The sequence below is a fragment of the Moschus berezovskii genome, chromosome 20 (genome assembly GCF_049115385.1).
Source record: "Moschus berezovskii isolate FMDL1 chromosome 20, NW_MosBer_1.0, whole genome shotgun sequence".
NCBI classification, from domain to species: Eukaryota; Metazoa; Chordata; class Mammalia; order Artiodactyla; family Moschidae; genus Moschus; species Moschus berezovskii.
The window spans coordinates 35,091,073-35,115,023 of NC_142479.1; the positions used below are offsets into that span (position 1 = coordinate 35,091,073).

Here is a 23,951-nt window from a genome sequence, read left to right on the forward strand (position 1 = left end):
GTCCTCTGGGTCAGCACACAGCACACGACACAGCTAGTGGCCTTCCTGCCTGCCCTGCTTGCTAGTGGGGGACCACAGGGGACTCCCCAGCCCCCAAACTGGAGGAGTTTCCAAGGCAGCAGTAAGCCCAGAGGAGGAAGCCCCTTGAGCCAGGTGTGACCAGGGCCTCCTGAGCTACCTGCTTTATATTCTGGGCGCTGACACTGGACATCATTTGAAGAAACTCTCCTGCTGCCAAAAAACATTTGCCAAACCATCAATCTAGTTATATGACACATGGGGAAGCTGAGGCCCAGAGTCCGGGGTCCTAGTGAATCAGTCACACAGATGGAAGCAAATCCAGCCCCGGGGCTCCAAGTTTGGGATCCTGTTCACAGTCCCAGAGTCCACAGTGAGAAAAGGGCCTTGGCCAGGCCAGAGCCAGGCTTGTGAAAGGCTGCTGCTACCGGTGGAGCCTGGCGGCCAGTGAAGACAGAGATAGACAGCAGAGTAAACACCACGTGGCGGGCCGTCTGCAGCACAGGCCGCCGAGGTGGCCGGCGTGCTGGCCAGAGGACTGCCAGTGCGTGACCACAGCCCTCGCCCCGTGCCCAGCCTGCCCTGGCTGCCCCACGCTGGCCACTGAGTGACTGACTCCGGCCTGTCTCCCCCAAAGCCCCCCGCACCGCCTGTTCCTTCCTCCTCCCAGCCTACTCAGACAAGGCCATGAATAGAACATTAAAGGTAAAACCTTCTAAAAGAAAAAGCAGCTCCCTGGTAGGAGTCGCCTCATGAAATGTCAAAGGCAGAGCAAGACTTCCTGCCTTGTGTGCTTCTCACTAATGGAGGCACCTTAGCCTCCGTATCCCCATCATCCAATCGCCCTATAAATAAATCATCGTAAGAAGAATGCCAATTTCCCCCCTAGGGCCTCATGAATCTCTGCATAAAAGCCCCCTTCATGATGCACGCATTGGCTCTGGTGCCCGGAGACAGAGATGGCGAACCCTGCTTCCATCAATTTCAGAGGCAGAAGCAACTCACTTCTGTGGGCTGAGAGTTGGGAACTCTGCTTTCCTCCTGACTTGGGGAAGAATTTTTTGCTCCATTTCCTGCAAATCCACCCCGACCACGGAGCCACTGCCCTGTGAAATCAGCCCAGGGAGCTACCAGGAGGCCTCATCTCTGAGGGCTGTGGTCCTTTGTCCCTTGGCAGACGTATGATGATGAGTTGTGCCCACCCCCCTGTGTGAGTGGGTGAGCCACGTACCCACTGGAGCTCTGTTCCTGACATGTGGCACGCACAGTGCCTGGCCCGCCCGCCCACTCCCAGAGTGCCCCCCACTGAGTGGTTCACCAGCCACTTGTGCTGCCAGTGGTCCCGGCGGTGGGAGTGCCAACCTAGGCGCCTGGGAAGTTCAGCTCTGCCACCGGGGACCTCTGGCAAGCACTCCTGGAACCTGTTGCACGCTCACCAGGTGTGGTTCTGTGCGCAGACACACACACACAGCAGACACACACACACTCTCTTGCTGGGCGGGCCTGGAGGCCTCCACAGCACCTCTTCTGAATCACCTAGCAGGGGATGTTTGCAGGTTTGGATCCCAATTTCACCGACTGATTAGACCGTAATCACAGGTTCCAAAGCACCCTGCTGAATCTGTTAGCTCTGACACCCTGTCCCGCCCCAACCGAGGAGAAGGGCGCTCCTCCTTGAGAGGTGGGAATGTGCTCTTCTGCGCCCAAGATGAGATCCACTAGACTCTCCACCTTCTCTTATCTTTTCCAAACTGCAGGAAGAATGGGTCTCTCGGGTACACATCCATGGCTGGAAGTGGGCAGGAGAAACCCTGCGTGGAAGACCTGCAATTACCGCCCACAGTTACAGCTGACTGGCCAGAGCTGGGCTATGGGAACTCTCCAGAGGAGGAGGGGCAGGTGGAGGGACCCCCGCCCCTCATTCAGCCTGCCAAGTGCCACCTCCTGGGGCTATTGCTCCCCAGTCACCAACCAGTCTGGAGTGTGGCTGTGTTTGCTGCCCCGCCAGGACAGGTTGGAAGGGGAGCCGTGGAGAGCAACATACGCAGAGTGCTCAGCCCCTTAATAAGCCAGGGCCCCACCTTCCTGAAGGGCCTGAGAGCTGGCAGGATGCTTCACTGTCTGATCTCTGTCTGCAATGAAGACAGCAGTGCAGGAAGCAGTAGGGGAGAGAAGGGTAGGGGGACAGGGTAGAGAAGGACAATTGAGAGCAGGGTTCGGGGTCTCAGGAGCCCCAAGTCCCAACCAGAGACGTTCCTGGAGGAGCCCCAGAAGAAGAGAGCATGGGAACTACCAGGGAATTCTGTAGTGAGATAAGAGTGATTCAGATTTAGCAGTGCCCGGCACCTCGCAAAACAAATGCCACATAAATCAAGGCAGATGGGTGTGTGAGGCAGTGGAGTTGAGAGGTTAAGAGGGCAAAGCAAAGAGCGTGGTGGCAGACAGATCTGGGGTGGCATCCTGACTCAATGTGCCGGCTGGGTGACCAGAGTCAGGGAGTTCATCTGGGCTTCGCCTCAGTTTCCTTAGCTGTATGGCAGGGATGAGCACAGACCGATCTCGAAGGGTGGCTGTGAAGACTGCCTGAGGCTGGGCATGGAGTCCACTTAGCTTGGCCCATCGCTGATCATAAGCATCTGTTGTCAGCGTGTGGACAGGGACTGGTGGAATCGGATTCAAGGCAGGTGAGGCAGAACAGTCCATCCTCTGCTGCCCATTCCCTGCTCGCACGCATACCTCCTCCCAGCAGGCTTGGCCAGGCACATTCGGACCACAGTGGCCTCCCCTTGCTCCAGTGATGAACCCCAAGTCAACTATACCTTTTTGCCCAGTTCAACAACATCCAAGGAGGTCCCTGCTTCTGGACAACCCCTCACCTTGGGGTTGACGTCTTCCTAGGTGTTCTCTTGGGCTTCCCAGGTGGCACTAGCGGTAAAGAATTTGCCTGCCAATGCAGGAGATGCAAAAGACATCGGTTTGACCCCTGGGTCAGTGAAGATCCCCTGGAATAGGAAGTGGCAACCCACTCTAGCATTCTTACCCGGAGAATTCCACGGACAGAGGAGCCTGGGGGGCTACAGTCCATGGAGCCGCAGAGCTGGACATGACTGAGTGACTGAGCACATATGAGGTCTTCTCCCAAGCCTCGAGGAAGCCCTCACCCGGGGTGCCCGCATCACTCCTCTCTCAGACTCACTTCTACCCAGGTGGCCTGGCCGGTGCACCCTGAGGAAAGGGCCGCTTCCGGCACTCTGCAAGGAGGTCCTGCCTTCTGCTGTCCCTGGAGGCTCTGTTCCCGTTTCGCCAGCTATTTTGCTTCCTTGGCCATCTGTTCCCTCCCTGTCATCTCCTCTCTGCTTTAACCTTAACCACTACTTCGCTGCAGATGGTACCAAACAGATCCGTTCCTGACATCCTTCAGCAGGCCTGCCCCCTCCTTCTCATCTCCAGAGAGTGAACTTCTGCTCTGTCCTTTCTCAGGCCCTGACTTCAAAGCTTGGAGTTGGACTCACCCCCCCATAAGCCTCCCTCCCAGATCCCATCTGCTGTCAACTCTGCCACAGGTCAGGGGGCAAAAACTCCTACCAGTCTCCCCGTCTTTTCCATTTCCTAATGAGACTTCCTCGCTTCAGACTTGGCCAAGAACCTGCCCCCGTGTCAAGTCCACTGTCTGTTCTGGTTATCCACCTGGTCTCCTAAAACAGAGCCACTGAACCCTCCGGGGCAGTGGGGGTCGAGCTTAGCAGCCTGAGTCCGAGACCAGACACTCGGTTGGGTGACCAGAGTCAGGGAGTTCATCTGGGCTTCGCCTCAGTTTCCTTAGCTGTATGGCAGGGATGAGCACAGACCTATCTCGAAGGGTGGCTGTGGAGACTGCCTGAGGACTCGGTTCATCCCTGCAGTAAAGGAGTCAGTGTGTCCACGCTGGGAGTGTGGGTCCTGAACAGTTCCTCTGCAGCAACTAGACCTGGAAACTCTGGTGAGGAGTTGGCCTCGTGTTGGCATGACAGGGGCGGAACCAAAACACATTTTCTACATCGTCTTAGCTCATAAACGGGGAGCAATGCATTTCTTTCCTTGCTTTTATTCTGGCTACTGGTGAGAAAATGCATGTAAGGACTTTATTGAGCAACTCTGCCTCTTCTCTCTGTTGAGGTGACCTAGTGCTTCCTTAAAAATTCCTCATCCTGGCTTCTCCTTGCTGGTGTAAGGACCAGGAACTTTGAGGGGAAAAGCAGTCCAGAAGCTCCCAGTTAAGGAAACTATCTTAGTGTCATTGGTTTCATTGGTCTGCTTTCCTTGAATGGGACAGACTTGTGCTGGGAAGACTGGAACTCCACTTCTGTACCTAGATTTGGGCTAAAAAGGCTTGTATCTCATCCCTCTACACAGGGCTCTTGTAATTCCCCTCTCTACACTTTCTCTAGTAGAAAGGGGAATGTCTCGGCTGTCTGCGGAACACTCTCCATTTCCCTTCACCGTTGGGGCTAAGGAGGGTCACTACACTAACAGTTCTAAGGGGAGCCTGCTTATACCTGGATGCCTGGAGACTCTCTGATTCCCTAGGGGACCTCTGAACGCAAATCAACCAAGCATCTGACAACCCCATGGTCCCTTCTTCCTCCTACCTTCCCTTCTTCCCACAAAAGAGACCCAATCCAGCCACCAGGCCAGCCCATCTGGCTATGGAAACCAAAAGAATAAAATGCATCTTTCTGGGTTTCAGACCTTAATCTAGCTCTTGGTGAATTATTCAGGGATGGCATTAACTTATAAATGAGTGTGTTTGACTGATTTTGTGGTTGATGTACAGATAAATTCTAATGAAAGACAGCTACACGATTTTAAATTATTAATTAGACTGCCACTTAACAAAGCCTACTTGGCACTCTATTTCCTTGCTTAACAAGACAAAAACTTTAAGGAAAGGTTCTGTATTCGCCCAGAGGCTGTTGATTTGCATTCTGTTTTTTATAGCTCTAAAAATGAAAACCATAGATCCTGACCTTAAGCAGGCCACTTCTGGCCAAGCAAAAACCCAGCAGGCCACTCTTCCTTCCTAGATGGTGCTGAGTGGCTCGGGGCCTCACTTGCCCTGCCTACCTCTCATCTCTGACCAGAGATTTGCTTTTTATATCCCCGGTTCTGCCAGGCTAGGCTGGGAGATGGAAAAGCCAGCAGGGCAGCTGCTGAAGCCTTCAGCTACCAGCACGATCAGCAGCAAGATCCACTAAGGACTCGAGGCTGCTCAGGTTCACAGAGGTGGGGCTGTGGCCAGGAGAGTCTGTTCATTAAGAGATGCAAGGCAGCACCCCCAGTTCTTAAAATGTCCTGCCCAGGGACACCACCATATTAACTGTCATAGGACAACCAGAAATCAGAGACATGACCCTTGTGGTCCAATGCCTACTCTCACCTTCTTCCTCTGGGGTTTCTCCACAGGATATGTAGGGCTCACAGTCCTCTCTCCTCCCGGGATCTAGGAAAGGCTACTCTTTCATCGTCTTTCAAACCCTTTTCCAAATCATAATTAAACTATGAAACTCCCCCAGGGCCAGGACCCCACGTAGGGTTCTGCATCTGACGAGCAGGGAAATTGCAACAAATACTTGAATCCATCCTATGACATTTTTTTTTTTTCATCCTATGACTTTTTTTTTTCATCCTATGACATTTTTGCCAGGAGCCTTTGGGAACACTTGAGAAGCAGAAACTTCAATGGCCACCTCTCTGGCCACCAGCCCCAGGCATATCTTTGTCTCTGGGCACATACCTAGAATCCACACAGAAAATCTGAGTGCCCTGTGTTATGTGTGCACAAGAGAGACCAATCCTGGTGAACAGGATCAGGGGCCAAGGGAGGGATTTGCCCAGACCAGGACCAAAATAAAAGCCCTTTGCTGACACAATGGCCCAGAGAAGCAAAGGACTTCTCTGCTCTGCTTCCCTCTGGCCAATCCAGGTGAAAACCTGGTAGAATCTCGCTCACCAACCAAGCTATGCAGGAAGGGAAAAATAGCCCAAGTGGCAAACACACGTGATGGCCAAGCCTCCAGTGGCCATCTCTTGGGCAGGGTAAGGAGCCTCCCGCTGGGGAGCAGGCCCCAGAATGCACTGGGTTCGTCCCAAGCTGGGTCTCTGGCTAGCGAGGATGGGAGAAAAGGCTCTTGGAGGCTGCTCAAGCCTCCCTGGACACCTCAACCATATAAATAAAATGCGTGGGCTGCTTCGTGGCTCATTTTTAACTGTAAACTGACAAAAGACCAAGAGGGAAATGAGATGTCAGCTGTTCACTATTATCTCCATCACAGACCTGCAGCCAGGACATGGCGGCCTTCAGAACTACCCGGGAATCTTTCCCCACTGGGGCAAGTTGGCAGGATCCAGGTCCAGGCTGCCCGGCTCTGTTAAAAAAAGGTACCTTCTCTGTGCAGACACTCTGGCCAGCACTGACGGGTGCTGAAAAGACTTTTGGTCCCTTTCTAAGCGGGGAAAGGAACTGGAGTGTATCCTTGAACTGGTGTCTCCAACCAGCCGCAGAGACTTCCCACCCACAGTGAAAGGCAGTCAGCGTTCCCCCCACCCTGTACCGCACTGGCCCACGTGGAGAATACAAGTCACACACAAGTTGGTGGCTATTCACACAGTGGGGCGACCCAGATTCATCGGTTGGCCTGAGCCAGCCAGGACCACCACACAGCCTTTAGGGCTTCCATCGCAGACGTGGTTTCTTCACGCGCCTGTCCCACCAGCTTATGGGGTCTCTTCCATCACCCCCACATTTGCTCCTCTCCGCCCATCCCTGGGCTTCGCTTCCCCCCCTGCCGTCACCTCCCCTTGCCCATTTTCTTCTTTCCCATCCTACTGTGAGGTCAGAATTCCGTGCTTACGACACCTCGGTCTGTTGCCATGGAAACAGGGGCGGATTAAGGCTGGAGCGCGGCGCTCAGGGATCAGACCCCTCCGCTACCTGAGGTCCCACCTCAGCAGGCTCCCGCAGGGCCCGGGCAGCCAGCCGCAGGCGCTGGTGGCTCACCGGTCGCTCGGCCAGGGCCAGGGACGAGGGGGTCCCGGCGGGGCGCCGCAGCCCGCCCGGACCTGGGAGGTGAGAGAGGTAGACGCAGAGGCCGGGGCAGCGGGTGGCGGAGCCCGCGGGCTCACGGCGTGGTCACCTGCCCTCCCTGGGCCCTGGGGACCGCTCCCCGCGCGGCAGCCACGTGGGGGCGCGGCGGGACTTCCCCAGCTCCCGCGCCAACTTTGCAGCGCTGGGCTAGGAGCCCGGCGGCCCGAGGGTCGTGGTGAGGTGGTGGTGGTGGCGGGGGGCGGGGAGGGGTGCAGCTGTCCTCAAGTTAAGCCTGGCACCAGCTGCGCACGCTCCTGGCACGGCCTCCGCCTTCCAATCCCTCCTCTCCAGGCAGAAGGAAAGTTTGAGGAACCGGACCTCAGGCGCTAGCCACCAACCCTCGGCCGCTGAATGCCCAGAGCCCATCCCTGGGGACCACCAAAGCGTGGTGCAGGGAAGGTGCCCGCGTCCGGGCCCCACCTGGGAAGCCGGGACGCGCGGTGAGTGAGCGCCGGGGCTGCGCAGCGCCTGACGGCCGGCTGCACCGGAGCGCTGGTCGGATCCGGCCCCGCCTAAGCGGCGGGAGCTGGCGGCGTGGGTACGCGAGGGGGATGGAGGCTGCAAGTGAAAAACTTTATACCGGCAGAGCTAAGGTCCCAGGAGGCCGGCTCCCCTTCCATCACAGGTAGTTCACTGTGGTCTCCAAATGACCTCGCCGAACCAGATCTCTAGGCCTGCCCGCTGGATTCAGGGAGCAGATCCCGGGTCTCGCTACTAGCCCCGGTCGGGGGCCGAGCTCCCCCAGCAGCACTCCCTCCGCGGCTGAGTCCCCGCGAAGCCCGCCAGCTTTCCCAGAGCTGCTTCCCAGACCGGGAGCCCCGGCGCCGGGCGGCTCTCGGGCGGCTACCAGGCTCGCGGCTCTGCCCCGTGCGCATCCAACTCCAACTTGCCCCTGCGGCTCCAACTCACCTTTGCGAAGCATGTTGGCCGCGGGGCCGCCACTCCGAGGTCGGCCTAGGCGCGCTCGCTCCCAGGGTCCGGATTCAAATCGTCGGGCGCCGGCTGCAGCTAATCCGTGCGCGTGGAGGCGGGGGCAAGCCGGGGATCCGCTGGTGCCCGGCGGCCCGGCCCCGCAGGGGCATGGTGAGCCAGAGCCCCGCGCCGAGGGCACCGGCGCCCACCGGCAACCGCGGCTCTGCCCGGCAGCCCCCGGGGCGAGCTGCTTTCTCCGTGGATCCGGCGGCCTGCTTCTGCAACCCCGAGCACTTTGCAGGCGGTTTTGAGGGGGGACGCCGCCCCCTGGTCGCCCGGCCGCGGCTCCCTACTCTCCGCCCCCTCGGGTCGCCGCCGCCGCCGCGGCTGCTGCAAAAGGGCGCTCGCACGCACCACCGAGCTCTGGGGAAAGCGCCCGGCGCGCGTTTGCAGGACCGTGCGATCGGCGGAGCGGGGCGCCTCCCTTCCTCCCCCCGGCTTCCCCCACCTCTCCTGCTTCCCTCCCTCCCCCGCTCGCTAGCTCCCTCCCTCTCTCTCTGCGCTCCCCGCCCCCGCTCACGGAGCGCCTCCCATACAAAATTTATGAAAGTGCTCTCAGCTCGCGGTGCCGTGCGCCGTCCTATTCCCAGGGCAGCGGCGCTCAGCCGCGCGGCGCCGCCTCCCAAGGTGTTTTCGCCGCGCCCGCCCCCGGGGACGATCCTCGGCCCGCGTCCGTCTAAGTACCTGCCCCAGTCCCCGGGCTGGTCGTCGGGCCACTCGAGAGTCCCTCCCGGGCTCCGCGGGCTTCCCGAAGCTCGCACCCGCAGCCCCACCCCCTCCGAGCGAGCGCCCTTCGCGGATGGAGGTCACCGAAACAGGCGGCTGGAAGCGTGCGCTCTGCCCACTGGCTGGGATGTGAGGACCGCCGCCCAGAGTCCCCGATTACAAGTCCGCACCCCTGCCCATCTCCTCCCTGGCCGACTCTGCTTCTTCTTCGGAGGCTCGACGGCTCCTCCTTGCCCAGGACAGCTCCGGCAAACCCAGCCGCATCGCATCCCGAGTCCTAGGACACTGTTCTTTTTTGGGGGGAGGCGAGTGCGACGTGCCCCCTGGCTAGTCTAGACCTGGCAACAAGCATTGGGGAGGCCCAGCTGCATATCCTAGCGAGCGAAAGACCGATGTGGGGCTCAGCCAGACTATCTCTGCTTAGGGGGGCCTCTGTTGTCCCCCAGTCTATACAGACCCCGCCCAGGGCTTCCTGGAAAATGGAGGAGGCACCGCCTAAAAAGCAGGTCCAGCTGGGAACCAGTTGGGCTGAGCTTAGACAAGGTTAAGGCCTGACCAGTCCCGGGTGGAGGCCGGCACCCCCTACTGGCCTGAGATAAGAGGGGTCCTGAACAGCGGAAAAGAGTGGCCTAAGTCACCCATTAAAGGCACATTTATTGAGGGACTGTCAGTATAGAGCTTTAGTCTTCTGGGATTCAGTCAATGAAAAAGGCAAAATCCCTGTCCCTGTGAAATTTACGGTTATTAGGGATCAATTTAGGAAAATCCAGATGAGATCTTGCTTGGAAGAAGAAAAAAGTCAGGTGTTGTTCTGGAGCTGATAAGAGGGATCAGGAAAGCACTCTGAGCAGGTGACATCTAAGCAGACATCTAACTGAAGTGAGAGAGTCGTGTGATTCCTTGGAGACAAACTTGACATGTTAGGAAGGTCAAAAAGAAGGCCAGGATCATTCATTCACCAATACATGCATTCAGCAACACAGGTTTGTGCTAACTACATAGGCTTGGTATTCTGCAGTCCACGAGGTCACAGTCAGATTCGACTTAATGACTGGACAACAACATAGGCTTGGATTTTCAGAAGCTTATGGCAAGCTTCTGTAGGGAAGACCCATAAGCTATCTTAGAATGTGCTAGGAAGAGACAGAGTGTGGGAGGGGACTCTGCTAGCTCTGTAAGGGGCTGAAAGACCTTCCAGAAAGGTTTCACAGAAGAGGTGCCATTGGTCTTGAGGGCTGAATTCATCAGGCTGAGAAGGGGAAAGACTAGGACAGGCAGGAAGGAATGTGTCGATGGCTTGGAGGTGAGAAAGTAAGCTTGTGCTGAAGATTAAGAAGATTGGCCCATCTTGCAATAGAAACCCCAGGTAAAACATTCTCTTAGCCTCTACCAGCTGCAGGGCTGGACTGAGCCATCCTGTCTGAGCCCTGCCAGGCAGACACTAGCTGAACTCTGCAGAGGCCCTCCGCCAGTAAAACCCAGGTCAGGGAGGTTGAGCAACTCGCCCAGCATCTCACAGCAGCTCAGTGCTGAAGTATGAGCCTGCATCAAGGTATACTAATCCTCTTTCCACCTCCCCAAGCCGCCTCCCCATGACCCCCTGCCCCGCAATCTCCAGTATCTTAGGCAAAGTTGGCTGGGGCTGGGCGTGAGTGTGAGAAGCAGAGTTATTTCAGGCCTCTGGAGGGTTGGGTGCTGTTCTGGAGTCCAGCCAGGGGGTGGGGGCGACTGTAGGCGGGTGTTGTAGTGTAAGGTGGGGGTGCGCTGTGCCCGCCTTCTTGTCAGGCAGTAATTACTCAGACTGCTGAGTAACTGCCAGGGAGACCCCCACGGACAGATGGAGGTGTTGTCGGCCTAAGTTGAATGACGGCCCCCAATGTCCTGCAGGGTCTTCAGGCACAGGCTTGTTTTCTAATGGAGGCCACACAATTCATTCAAGCCAGAGGCTGTGGGGCGGTGCTATAAGAGAATGGGGGCCTTCTATTACCAGTGGGCCCCACTTCTGCTGAGGGAAAGGTCCTAAGGGGTATGGGGCCTGCTAGGGAAAGGCCATCACTCCCTACTGAAGCGAGTCTTTCCCTCTTGGGACTCTCAGCTGCATCCAGAGCTAAGGCTGCCCACAGACTGGGCCTCCGTGTCCTGAATGTGGAGGGGCTGGACTCAAGCGGACCCCGGAATTGAGATACTCCACACTGGGGGTCTGGAGAACCTGGGGAATTGAGAAAGTGCAGGCTGCACTCTCATCACGCTGATGGGATGTTCCTTGGGCCACATTCCTGTCCAAAGTTGTGACCGTCCTAAGAGCATCCTTTGGGGGTCTGAGGTGCAGAGCACTGACCCCTTCTGGTCTGCCCTTCGGATGCTCATTCCCAGCCTGCCCAGCCAGCCCTCCTCTCTGGGCAGTCTCCCAGGCAGGGCTTGTCCCTGGCTGCTTGTTTTTCACTTCTTCCTGCACCTTAATTAGGAGTTTCCAAGCAGGGAGGGCCTCCAGGGGAGCCTGAGGCCACAGAGCTGCCTTAAAGAGCCAGCTGTGTTCACACAGAGCAGAGAGGAAGATGGTGCCAGAGGGCTGGGTGGGCAAAAGGCCCTGGGGGTGACTGCTCTGTGGGGCAGAACTTGCTGAAAGCCAGTCCTGCAGGTAGTCTGCTCTTCCAAAGGTCAAGGCTGTCCTACTGGCCACTTTGCCTTCTCTTTGGGATTCCAGGAGCTTATAGGCCGGCTACCTAGGCCGGAGGGGCAGCCAAGGCAGGGTAAACGTTGGCCAGAATCCCGAAGGTTTAGGCAGTCGAGTCCTTGGACTTCCCTTTTCTCCCAGGAAAGCATCCTCAGGCTGGAGTCTTTCCCCTGGTAGCAGTTTTTCACAGTGAACCTTCCATACTGTCGGTTCTAGAGGTGTAAGGGCATCCCAGAACTCCGGAAATAGGCATCAAGACTCAACTTGGCACTGGCTCAGTGGGCGCTGAGTTCTGTCCTGCCGGGACAATGGGATCCTCTGAGGCAGGGAATGCGGCCCCGCCCGTAGGTGTCCAGGGCTTATGAGGAGGGCAGATAGTGAGGGGAGCTGAAGGAAAACCCGGCGGTGTTTGCACTTACAAGACTGCGCCCCCCGAACTAGGGCAGGGAATCTTTAAATAGGAGGGCACTTGTCCAGGAGAGCCAGGTTCAGGCTGCTCGCAAGGGGAGGAGGGCACAGGGTCGCCGGGAGAACGCAACCGTAGTGGTCGAGAACCACTAGGGGCTCCCAAGAGTCCCGGCCTTCCGGGCTGAGACACCCGGCCCATTCTGGCCCCGCCCCTAGCGTTCTCCTTCACGGTCCCCGCCCCGCAAATCCCCGCCCCTCGCTGGCCGATCGGCGGTCGATCGCACTGTCTGCGCTCTCTGCGTTCTTCTAGCGCTGTCTTTTCGGTCCCAACGTGGGTCCGCTGGCGATGGCGGCGCTGGTGGCGACCGAGGCCGCAGAGTCTTGCAGCCGAAACGGCCCGGGCAGAGGTGGGTGATACGACGCTGCGGCCTCCGGACCTCGCATCTCGGGGTAGGGCCCCTGAGTCAGGGACAGGACCAGCCCACTTTAACGGCGGCCATGCTGTTCTCCGCCAGATCCGGAAGGTCCCGTAGTCACTCGCTCCGAGTCACTGTCGCTGGAGTCCAGGGGAACCGGTCTTTCTTATACGACCCTAGGGCACCATCGGGAGCAGCCCTTCCTAGAAACTTGTAGTCCTCAAGCCGGAAACGCTGCCTCCCTGCCTTGGCGGGCAGACACTCATGAAGACTCAAGGATGAGACGGACCCGACGGGGAGGGAAGGAGCCAGGCGTGTTGGACGGGGCATTCCTCAAGTCTGCCTTCAGGGAATGCTTTACGTAAGAGGCACAAGGTTTCATTAACCTGGCACTTACGAAGCGCCCGCTGAATGCCAGGCCTGTGCTAGGTGCAGGGACTAGATTGCAGCCCTGCCCTCAGGGATCTCACCGTCTACCGGGGAATATTGACGTAAACAGAAGTTTACAGCCAAATGGTAAAGAAGGAGGAGACTACTGGCCTTTGGGACAAATCGAGCTGCTAGGACTAGCAGCTCCCACAACCCTGCAACCACTAGGGACTTGGGCCTTTCAGAGGAGCTTCTGTGAGGGCCGTCCCAGAGACACTGACTGGTGTTCCAAGGCCTTTGAAACAGCTGAACAAGTACCATAGCAGTGGTTACATTCAGATCGGGACTTAGGGTCCCAGCCTGCCATTCTACTTATCCACTGCACCATCACCACTTCTGTGTCTACTGCTGCCCCAAATACATACCCACACACAGAGGCTGAAGAGTCAGTCTAGCAGGATCTCTGGTAGAAGTTCTGGCAAATAGTACAGGCTCAATAAATATTCTCCGAATGAGTCTATTTCTTGCCTTTTCACACTCTTGAACTGTCTGGTGCCTAAAGAGATGCCCAGGTTGGGCTAAACTGAATTGTGGGGAGTAGGAAGCTGAGTAGGCTGCAACTTTCCTAAAGGACTACAGTGTTTCTTCTCCTTTAATCTTGGCGGGTGAGGGGTTGTAATTATTTGTGTCCCTGCATTTCGCCCTCTAGACTACAAGCCCTTTAAGGGCAGTATCACTTTTCTGTCTTCACCTGTTTGCCCACAGTCCTGACTAGAGTGTATTCTTTCCAGCCTTCCAGGAGTGGGAAGTGGGGTAGAATGATGGAACTAGGGAACTTAAGTCAGTTGAATGTATGGTGGTTATTTACCTTTTGAATGAGGAGGGGAAAGAAGCAAGAATTAACCAGTGTAGACATAGTCAATGGGACTCGAGTAAGGAAGGAAGTCTTTTAAATTAGTACTTATAACAGTCTGTTTATAGATCTCATATCTAGGATCTCAGAACTTCAGGGCTTTCTCAGGGGCTGGGAGCAGAGGGACATTTTCCCAGACTGATTGGGCTGGCTGGGCTCTTGTGCTTTCCTCAGGATTGTTCTCTATCAAGGAAGAGTTGTGTGGATATTTTTCCCATTTGCCCCTCAGTTGTGTCCCTTGGTGCCAGCTCTACTCTCAGGGTGAGCCACATGTTCAAGTCTGATTCCCAATAATCTCATAACATGGAAATTAATTACACAGATTTTCTTCTAGCTTAATGGGTTGTCTCTCCAGCTTCAGGATGAACTCAGTGGGGAAGAAGGCTGGGCCAATCCCCTTGACTTCTGGGATCTGAGTTTTAAAGTTGAGTGGCATTAACAGCTCCATCAGGTCTGGCTGTGATTTAGGCTAGGCACCAACTCAGGCCTCTCACATTTATCCTAGGTCGAGCCCCTCGGGGCCGCTTGGCCAATCAGATCCCGGCTGAGATCCTGAACAATCCCCAGCTGCAGGCAGCCATCCAAGTCCTGCCTTCCAACTATAACTTTGAGATTCCCAAGACCATCTGGAGGATCCAACAGGCCCAGGCCAAGAAGGGTGAGCCCCCCTCCAAGCTCTGAGCTGGAGTGCAGGTGGAGAGGTTGTCTGACCAAGCCAGGGAGGTGTCCCCATCCCAGTCTTTTCCCAGCCCTGTGCTCTCATGTCTCTGCTGTGTCTTGCAGTGGCCTTACAAATGCCCGAAGGTCTCCTCCTCTTCGCCTGTACCATTGTGGATATCTTGGAAAGGTGAGCCTTGGGGCACTGAGGAAGCTGAACCGAGACCTTACCCGTGTCCATTATAGCTCTGGCCATTGATATCCTTTTTTTCCCTTTCTGGACCTCTGCCTTACTGTGTTCCTTCCCACAGCCATACACACACCAAGGGAAAAACCCCAATCTAAACTCCTAGCCTGCTACAATCCCTCCTTGTCTCTATAAATCTCCCCTTCCCTAAAAAAAAAGAAATTGGGAGGGAGAAATGAGTCAATTTCATTATCTTCAAAGCTGGGCCCAGAGCAGATGGTGGGGCCTGAGGAAGAAGCTGAGAGCCCCCAGTGTTGACCCTGGAATGGGCTGGGTGGTCAGCGTGGGGTCTGGCTATAGAGGGAGACTTTTTCTCTGGCACATTTGGAGGAGCGGGGACAAGGGGGGCTTGGCAGCAGGAGAAGCGCCTAGGAGATGGTATTCAGTTCCTCCACCTCCCTCGTCTAAGTTTCTTCAATACAATGAGCCATCCTCAGGAGGGGGGTGAGCGCTCAGCCATCTGGAACCAGCACAGGAACAGGGAAGGCAAAGAAGAAAGGGGAGGTCATCTCGTGATGGGAACCTCCCACTTCCCTGCTGCCGCCCTCCCCCCACCCTGCTTCGCATCCCGCAGCCACAGACTCACTTCCCTGCTCCCACCCTCTTGCCCCTTGGGGATGCTCTCTGGGGCTTGGGCCAATTTGCATACATTTTAATCTATAAAAAAATTAAGTGCTCCGGCTGACTCAGACGCCTGGGCTGCATTCTAAGGAGGTGAATAATCTGCTTCTGTGCACAGCCTGATTTGGGGAAAGGGGCAGTGTGGGGGGAGGGGGTGCTTCCTGGCAGCAGCTCAGCCTTCCCCACCACACCCCTAGAAGAACAACAGGGAGACCCCCCCTACCTCCCTGTCCCTGAGCCAGACTCCATGCCCCAGGGGTAGGTCTCAGGGAAGAGCTGGGCCTCTGGCCCCATTCCTGTGGTGAGTTTAGGGGCTGTGGGGTCTTCCCCACCCACCCCCATCCCCCAGTGATTCAGGCCTGGCAGCAGATCCCATGGCAGTGCGCTGGTCATAGCCCACTCTTCCTGATGAATGAGGCATGTGGGTGGCGCCATGTGCTGTGGGGGAGCTGTTCGTGGGTTCCCCCATCCTGGCACAGAGGGCCTTGACTAAGGGTGGGGAGGCAGCAGGAGTTCTGGGAGACTGGGAGGTTATGTGCATCCACCAGGCATCACAGTGCCAGGGCGTGGAAACGGGTGTCTTTGCCTCTACGTGCATGCTTCGGGCTCAGGGTGGGATGAGTCAGGGCAGCAGAGGTTTGTGGTTGACCCGTGGGTATGCCAGGCTGAGGCCTGGGGGGTCCTTCTTGCAGTTGGCGTCCGGGCAGAGGAACCAGGGTGCTGCAGAGTCCGTCCGCATACAGCTAGAGTTCCAGGAGCTGCTGCCAGACCTGGGGGAGGTAGCAGCTGGGCCCCTCCTACTCTGTTGGCAGAAGTGGCAGTTGCCAACCCAAGGGATTGGGAGAGGCAGGGAGAGCAGAGCTGGGCTCTGAGATACGCTACATTCAGGTCTCTCTGCCACCTCACTCCTTGTGTCACAGTCCCATCATTTCCACCCCCACAGGTTCACAGAGGCTGAAGTGATTGTGATGGGCGACGTGACCTATGGGGCTTGCTGTGTGGACGACTTCACCGCAAGAGCCCTGGGAGCTGACTTCCTGGTGCACTATGGCCACAGCTGCCTGGGTACAGCTGCCAGGACACCCAGCCCTGGCAGGGAGGCGGAACTGCACACTCATCTCCATTGTAGTGCCTGGTGCTGCTTGCACGCATAGGGTCCCTCCTGGTGTCTGGGATGGCCTTGGCCTTCCTGCTCCATGGGTGGAGCTTGCCTTTGGACTTGGTTGCCTTGGAAACCATGCTGCTGTCCCAGTTGTGGGTGTTTGAAAGGCTGTGGTAGAGCAGGCTGGACCCCCCAGTCGCGTGGCAGAGATGGAGCTTCTAAAAGCCCCGTGACACCACCCTCCCCACCTCCCCGAACCCCCGACTGTCCTCAGGCTGAAGCTGCTTGTCCTCTGCCCCTCTTACCTTCCAAAACAGTCTCCTGAACTCTTCTCCTCCCAGTTCCCATGGACACCTCAGCCCAAGACTTCCGGGTGCTGTATGTCTTTGTGGACATCCGGATAGACACGGCCCACCTCCTGGACTCTATCCGCCTCACCTTTCCCCCAGCCAGCGCCCTGGCGCTGGTCAGCACCATTCAGTTCGTGTCAACCTTGCAGGTAAGTGAGCTGGTCTCCGGGCTCTTCCTGGGTCCCACGTCAGGTGCTGCAGGCTGGTCCTCTGGGCCTGGCTCTCCCTCCCCGTCCATTTGCTTCCCTTCCCTCATTCTCCCTACAGGCAGCTGCCCAAGAGCTGAAAGCTGAGTATCGTGTGAGTGTACCACAGTGCAAGCCCCTGTCCCCTGGGGAGATTCTGGGCTGCACATCCCCCTGCCTACCCAAGGAGGTGGAGGCTGTGGTGTAAGTGGAAAATGGGGGGCCAGTCATAGAGACATAGGAAAAGTTCCCTAGGTTCCTCTGAATGCTGAGGTTCATCGTCCAGGAAGGGAAACTGAGTCTCAGATTCCTTAGCCCCTTCGCTCAAGGTCACCCTGAAGGATGGAGACCAAAGAGGGTTTCAGGTTCCCCAACTCCCTCTCCAGTGCTCTGGCCAACATCCAGACTATCCCCAGGGTGGGGCAGGAATGAGGGCCTGATTGGGGGGGGACAAGGGTGGGGCTCAAAATGGTGGGAATATAATTGGAGAAGATGGATGGGCACGCCCAGGCTGCAGCCCCATTAATTTAGCATCTGGACAGCTAACAAGCAGGAGCAGCATGTCTCCTGCCGCCTAATTATTTTAGGTAATAGAAATGCTTAATGTTGTGTGAATGCAGCCAGCTTCGGAGCCGACAGCTCTCCCCGCTAAGACTGAGGAGGGGAGCCCCATTCTCAGCTAATGGCAGGGAAGTTGGGGGGCATTCCCCTGACTCAGCCCCACTTCCAGGGCTTCTGATACTTCTCCCACAAGCTTTGCTGCACCCACATAGGACATCCCTGCCCCCAGAGAGGCCCATATCAGGGCCTTCTCTTTCCCTGGCAGCCCTGCTCCCCGATGGGCATTCCCTCTTGCCTGAGCATACATAACTCTGAGCTCATACATGCCTGCCCCTGAGGGCTTCGGGTGTCTGTTGGTGGGAGGAACACCCCGAGTGTTTGTTGGCCATTCATCACAATTCGGTGTGGTCTCCCAAGAGAGAAGGAGCTGCCACATGGACTGTCTTCCATGCTGTGGCCTCCATGATCTGGGAAGGTACAGTTAAGGACAGCATCTCCTAGCCCTGCTTGGTACAGCCTGGTGTTTAAGCCTAGAATCAAGTCCCAGGTATACTGCTTAAAAGAGCTGTGTGACTTTGGGCAAGTTTCTCAATATCCTTGAACCTCACTAGTATCTTTTGTGAAATGGGGATTTTGTGAAATGGGTAGCTTGGAGGATTACCTGTTAGGACTGAGTGAAGTCATACATGTCAGGTGTTTAGCCCAGGCCTGGTACACGGAAGGCAAAAGCCCAGTAAACAGTGGCTCTTATTACAGTTCAGTAACTGGACCCAAGAGCTAGTTGGAGCAGAGAGTAGTCAAACTATATATACACCCTGAAAGCTCATTTATGGCCCAGATGACACCCTGAACACCACTTCCCACATCCGTACTGAGCTAGGTGAGGGACAATCTGTCCTCCCATCTCCACGTTAGTCTCTCTAGAGCCTTCCCATGACCCTGGCTGGCTCTTTCCTCTTCCCCTAGAAGGTTCGGGTGGGCATAGGGACAGTTCTTAGATTCTGCGTTACATAACTAGAGGGGCCTTAATGGTCCTCCAGTTCAAGCTCCTATTGTACATGTGAGACAGCCAGGGCCTTGGGGGTGGGAGGAGGGGTTTTAAAGGATGACCTGTCCCAGTTCATATACACTGCAGTATAGCCAGCCAAGAACTCAGTCCTCCGGACCTCCAAGCCAGTGACTGCTTCTGGTGCCCCGTCCCACCCTCATGGCCCCCTTTCTCCCTGCTGTAGATATCTTGGAGATGGCCGCTTCCACCTGGAGTCTGTCATGATTGCCAACCCCAACATCTCCGCTTACCGGTATCGGCTAGACTGGGCTGACCAGCTGGGAAGCGGGTGGAGTCCCCTGCCCCTGATACCCTCAGTCAGCCCCAAACTTCCTTAATAGCCCCTAGCCCTGAGGATCTGAGGTTCTGAATCTGGGTCCCAGACGTAGGGTTGCTGCTATACAGCACCTCCTCATCCATTGGATCCACACCCAGATCCTAGAACCCTCTCTCACTCGTGCCTGCTCCAACTGTGGAATTGATTTTCCCAGTAGCAATCTCTGCTCTTGCCTCTGTTCCTAATTGCCTGCATGGAGCCTGAAGGTTCCGAAGACCAAGGGGCTGCCTGAGGGAGCTGTGTGTATGGCACAAGTCCTGTGAGTGGCTGCCCCAGTGACCCTGACAGCTTCTTTTCCAGATACGACCCTTACAGTAAGGTCCTGTCCAGAGAGCACTATCACCACCAGCGCATGCAGGCCAGCCGCCAGGAAGCCATAGCCACTGCCCGCTCAGCTAAATCCTGGGGGCTCATCCTGGGCACTTTGGGCCGCCAGGGCAGTCCCAAGATCCTGGAGGTCAGAGGGCTCTGGGAAAGGGGACTAGCTGGGAAGCCAGCTGAGAAAATCAGGAGGCCAAGGGATTTACTTTGGCTGCTTGATCACCCCAGCTCTGCCTCCCTCTCCCAACAGCACCTGGAATCTCGGCTCCAAGCCTTGGGACTTCCCTTCGTGAGGCTGCTGCTCTCTGAGATCTTCCCCAGCAAGCTCAGTCTCCTTCCCGAGGTGGATGTGTACGTTTCCCCACCTTAATCTATCTAGCGATGACTGGCTAAGGAAGCTTAGAATCTGGGTTCTGCCCAGCACCTATTGCAGGCTGGAGTCAGTGCTTCCATGACCATGAAATTTTAATGTTTAGAGAGCACTCATCTCACAGGGGCTACTTTTGGCTATGGGTCAAGCCAACTTTGTCTGGCTTGAGGGCTCACAGGCAATGGCTACCTCATAGTCGTTCTGTGTGAGATGAATTTGAGGGGTGGTTGGCACCTGCATTGGACCAGGTGCTAAATTTTATCCTGGGGTATGATTGCAAACATGCTGCCCGAGCCCTCTCTTCAGAAGGTTCATAGTCAGGGACTTCCTGGCAGTCCAGTGGTTGAGACTTCACCTTCCAGTGTGGGGGGCTGCAGGTTTCAATTCCCTAGTTGGAGAGCTAAGATCCCACATAAGATATGCAATATTGTAACAAATTCAGTAAAAACCTAGAAAAAGCTCACAGTGGAGGAAACAGAAGAAAACAATACCATAGTGCTATTCTAAACAGCAGTGGGTGACAGTCTTTACTTTAGAATTAATAGTAAGCCCCGTTGAGTGTGTTGGGGACACAGTCATGTTCTTCAGCATGCTGCCAGGAACAGGGAGGCTCCTGCCAACCTCCTTGGATCTGACCTGATTTCCCTTATTATAGGTGGGTGCAGGTGGCATGTCCACGCCTGTCCATCGACTGGGGTACAGCCTTCTCCAAGCCGCTGCTCACGCCCTATGAGGTAACACTAGGTTCTGAAAATCCCTGGGGGAGAATAGGCTTTACCCTTAGTTCTGTCCTGGAAGGGGTCCTCAGTGGAGCAGCACTTAAGTTACAGCAGAGGCACTTCTAGCTGTGTGTCCTTGCGCAAGTCCCTTCCGCTCTCTGAACCTCACATTTCCTTCCTATGCTATGGATATAATAGGACCTTCTTAGGTCGTCGTGAGAACTGAATTAAGTAATCCTGCGTAGAAAAATGTTGGCAAATGTTACTGTCCGGATTTTCTCCCCCCAGGCGGCGGTGGCCTTAAGGGACATTTCCTGGCAGCAGCCCTACCCTATGGACTTCTACGCCAGCAGCTCCTTGGGGCCGTGGACGGTGAACCACGGGCGGGATCGGCTGCTCCAGGTCCCAGGCCGGCCGGTTCTGGGGAAGGTAGGAAGGGACACCAAGGAAGACCGAGGGGCCTGGGCGCGGCCTCCCAAGCGGCGCAAGCCGACGCCGCCGCCCTGCGGACACTAAGGGAAATACATGACAGCGGGGTGGGGACGTCGCAGAAGCGGGACCGTGACCAAAGTCTGCCACCCCAGGTTCAGGGGGGGCCCGCGCGCCCCTCTTCAGCCGCGGCTTGCGAGGCTTGCAGCTCCAGAGACGAGGAGGTGTCGCCGATCGCTCCCTGAGACGCTTCTGGTTCCCAGGTAACAGCCCTACTTCTGGACCTGCCGCACCTTCTTCCCCGTTGTCATGGCAACGTCCGCTTGCTCTGAGGCCCGCCTCCAGGGTGGTGGCTGTATTCGGTCCCGCCCTTCGTGTTCAACTTCCGCTCGGGGAAAGGCTGCTTCCGGCTCCTCTGGCGCGCACGCGCCTCGCGTGATGGCTGCGCAGCCGCTTTTGCGGATTTTGTGTCTGGCGGGCTTTCGGCAGAGCGAGCGGGGCTTCCGTGAGAAGACCGGAGCGCTGCGGAAGGCGCTGCGGGGCCGCGCAGAGCTCGTGTGCCTCAGCGGCCCGCACCCGGTCGTGGACGCAGCGGGGTCGGAGGGCGCCAGGCCAGACTCCGGTGAGAGGAGCCCTGCCCGGAAATGCACCCAGAGTCTTCTGTCTTGCCTCGTCCGCGTAGCACCTGCCGGCACACAGCCACCCTGTCCCTCCCCACGTTCCTGCCATCCTCCCACTTCATTCTGCCCATACACGCCATCCCTGCCAACCTAGCCCCTTGCTCAAACGCCTGCCTGGTCCTCCTAGACTTCTACCTATCTCCTCTCCAGGTCAGTCTGTTCCCCGCCTCATTTTCCCCACTTTCTACTCTGCCTCATCCACCTCTGTTTCCCTCATTCCCAAACCCGCCCTCACTCCCTTTATTTCTTTCCCCCTGGATTTCCCCTTGCCTTAACTCTGTACTCTCCCCTTTATCGCTGTAGGACCCTGCCCTCTGGAGGAGCAGCCTCGAGGCTGGTGGTTTTCCGAACAGGAGGCAGACGTTTTCTTGGCCCTGGAAGAACCCACGGCGTGCAGAGGTCTGGAGGAAGCCCTGGGAACGGTGGCACAGGCACTGAACAAGCTGGGGCCTTTCGATGGGATCCTTGGTTTCAGCCAGGGGGCCGCGCTAGCAGCTCTTGTGTGTGCCCTTGGCCAAGCCGGAGATCCCCGCTTCCCTTTGCCCCAGTTTGTCATCCTCGTATCTGGCTTCTGCCCGCGGGGCCTTGGCCTCATGGAACCCATCATGCAGGGCCCCTTGTCACTGCCTTCCCTCCATGTTTTTGGGGACACTGACGGCGTCATCCCCTCTCAGGAGAGTATGCAGCTGTGTAGCCGATTCGATGGAGCTGTCACCCTTACCCACTCTGGTGGCCACTTCATTCCATCAGCCGCACCCCAGCGCCAGGCCTACCTCAAGTTCTTGGACCAGTTTGCAAACTGAAAGCTCTACAAATACCTTTGCCTTTGCATCCCCTTTCCACTCCAGCCCCCACCCCACCCCCACCCCCGCCATGGGCTTGATGCAGCCTCTGTAATCCCTGCCTTTCTTTTTCTACCTAAAAATCTCCCCTGTTATTACAGCACCTCACCATCTCCAGTTAAGAGACAAATATCAGTACTTAAAACTCATATAAGCCCAGCTCTGCACTCAAAGAAAAAAATGGGGGATTAGGAGGCCTCAATGGCCTTTGACCTTGGCATCCTAAATGAGTTGGGGGGGGTGACAGGAAACGCTGAGACTGGCAGCACTGACTGCCACACAATAAAGTGATTTGGATTTTGAGCATTTTTTTCCTGGAAAACTCGTTTTACCTTTTCTTAAAAAGTGGATTCCTGGCCATCAACACAGCCTCCAGGGCAGCACCAAGCAGGGAGGTGTTTGCAGTTGCCAACCCCTAGGACAAGCTCATGTGTTTGTGCACACAGACACATTTTTGGTGGAAGTCTTAAGTCCCAAGCTGAAGGAAAGAATGCCTTCCTGAAGGAGGGAAGAATTTACATCTGAGAAGTTTAGGGAAGAGACCAGCTGGCAAAGCTCTGCCTGGGCCATACTGAGTTTTAGCTCCTACGATCCTGATCCCTAAGAGTTGTGTTTTGGCCTGTCAAAACCAGCCTCATGTGTTCTGTTTTCTCCACCATAGCTGTCAGCTTCTCTGAACTATGAGTTTGAAGGGTGAGATGGTACTAGACCCAGATGGAAACAAAGACAGCACAGAGGTAACCTTTTTCCAAGCTTTTGAACTGTGGTGTTGGAGAAGACTCTTGAGAGTCCCTTATACTGCAAGGAGATCCAACCAGTCCATTCTAAAGGAGATTAATCCTGGATGTTCATTGGAGGGACTGATGCTAAAGCTGAAACTCCAATACTTTGGCCACCTCATGAGACGAGTTGACTCACTGGAAAAGACTCTGATGCTGGGAAAGGTTGGGGGCGGGAGGAGAAGGGGACGACGGAGAATGAGATGGCTGGATGGCATCACCGACTCTGTGGACATGAGTTTGAGTGTACTCCGGGAGTTGGTGATGGACAGGGAGGCCTGGCGGGCTGTGATTCATGGGGTCGCGGAGAGTCGGACACGACTGAGCGACTGAACTGAACTGAACTGAACTGAACCCTGTTTGCAGAGTTGGAAATGGTACTACTCTGTAGTGGTCACAGCCAAGGCCTAAGCAGCCCATCTGGTCTGAAAATGCTGTTAGTTATTCTTAGGCACTCTAAAGACTGCTCGTTTTAGCTATTCCCTCCACTTCCAGTGCCTTATTCCCCAGGCTGCCCTACCTCTGCAGATTCACCAGTTTGTTCCTTTTCTGGAAGATTGCAACATACCCTGTCTGGCCTGCAAGCATGGCTGCCCCAAGTAGTTAGTAATTGAGCAGGAATTGGGGTTAGGGAACTGCAGCACAAATGCCCTAGCCCATCCTGAGGCAGCCAGACTAAGAGCCTTAAATCACCTGAAATCCTGAGTTGTTCACTATGGATAGCAGCTTTCTGAGACCTAGAAGGGCTCCCCAGGTGCACTAGTGGTAAAGAACCTGCCTGCCAATGCAGGAGATGGTAAAAGACGCTGGCTCAATCCCTGTGTCAGGAAGATTCCCCTGGAGGAGAGCATGGCAACCCACTCCAGTATCCTTGCTTGGAGAATCCCATGGACAGAAGAGCCTGGTGGGCTACAGTCCATAGGGTTGCACAGAGTCAGACATGACTTAGGTGACTTGGTAGGTACCATGCAATATTAAAAAAAAAAAGCTAGAGTTAAATGCCTAGGCAGAAAGTGGGGGTGGGAAGAAAGTTCTTTGCTACTGCCTTGCTCTTGGTGTTTTACAGGGACCCCTTCCCTGGCAA

The 23,951-nt window shown here is 56.1% G+C and overlaps 3 protein-coding genes across 6 annotated transcripts in view; 2 read left to right on the top strand and 1 right to left on the bottom strand.

The window, feature by feature from the left end:
• Nucleotides 1-8,536, bottom strand: part of RTN4RL1 (reticulon 4 receptor like 1) — a 73,901-nt gene extending 65,365 nt beyond the window's left edge. Inside the window, exon 1 of the mRNA XM_055403390.2 lies at nucleotides 8,051-8,536. Coding sequence (XP_055259365.2) covers nucleotides 8,051-8,063 — 13 coding nt within the window. The 5' untranslated portion in view covers nucleotides 8,064-8,536. The remainder of the gene's footprint in view (nucleotides 1-8,050) is intronic.
• A 3,659-nt stretch (nucleotides 8,537-12,195) lies between these two features.
• Nucleotides 12,196-21,645, top strand: DPH1 (diphthamide biosynthesis 1). Of its 4 annotated transcripts, XM_055403407.2 has the most exons (13): nucleotides 12,196-12,328; nucleotides 14,125-14,277; nucleotides 14,403-14,466; nucleotides 16,088-16,209; nucleotides 16,588-16,745; nucleotides 16,864-16,985; nucleotides 18,575-18,643; nucleotides 19,028-19,184; nucleotides 19,299-19,399; nucleotides 20,074-20,152; nucleotides 20,426-20,566; nucleotides 20,722-20,829; nucleotides 21,550-21,645. In XM_055403407.2, the coding sequence occupies exons 1-12, from the start codon at nucleotides 12,268-12,270 to the stop codon at nucleotides 20,809-20,811; spliced, it is 1,317 nt and encodes a 438-aa protein (XP_055259382.1). In that variant the 5' UTR covers nucleotides 12,196-12,267; the 3' UTR covers nucleotides 20,812-20,829; nucleotides 21,550-21,645. The 4 variants fall into 4 exon arrangements, with proteins under 4 accessions (XP_055259382.1, XP_055259395.1, XP_088684893.1 ...); XM_055403420.2 differs by lacking the exons at nucleotides 20,722-20,829; nucleotides 21,550-21,645 and having other exon boundaries at nucleotides 19,299-19,391; nucleotides 20,426-20,564; XM_088828767.1 differs by lacking the exons at nucleotides 14,125-14,277; nucleotides 14,403-14,466 and having other exon boundaries at nucleotides 12,261-12,328.
• OVCA2 (OVCA2 serine hydrolase domain containing) lies at nucleotides 20,980-22,391 on the top strand. Its single transcript, XM_055398332.2, has 2 exons — nucleotides 20,980-21,188; nucleotides 21,550-22,391. The coding sequence occupies exons 1-2, from the start codon at nucleotides 21,005-21,007 to the stop codon at nucleotides 22,047-22,049; spliced, it is 684 nt and encodes a 227-aa protein (XP_055254307.1). The 5' UTR covers nucleotides 20,980-21,004; the 3' UTR covers nucleotides 22,050-22,391.
• The last annotated feature ends 1,560 nt before the right edge of the window (nucleotides 22,392-23,951 follow it).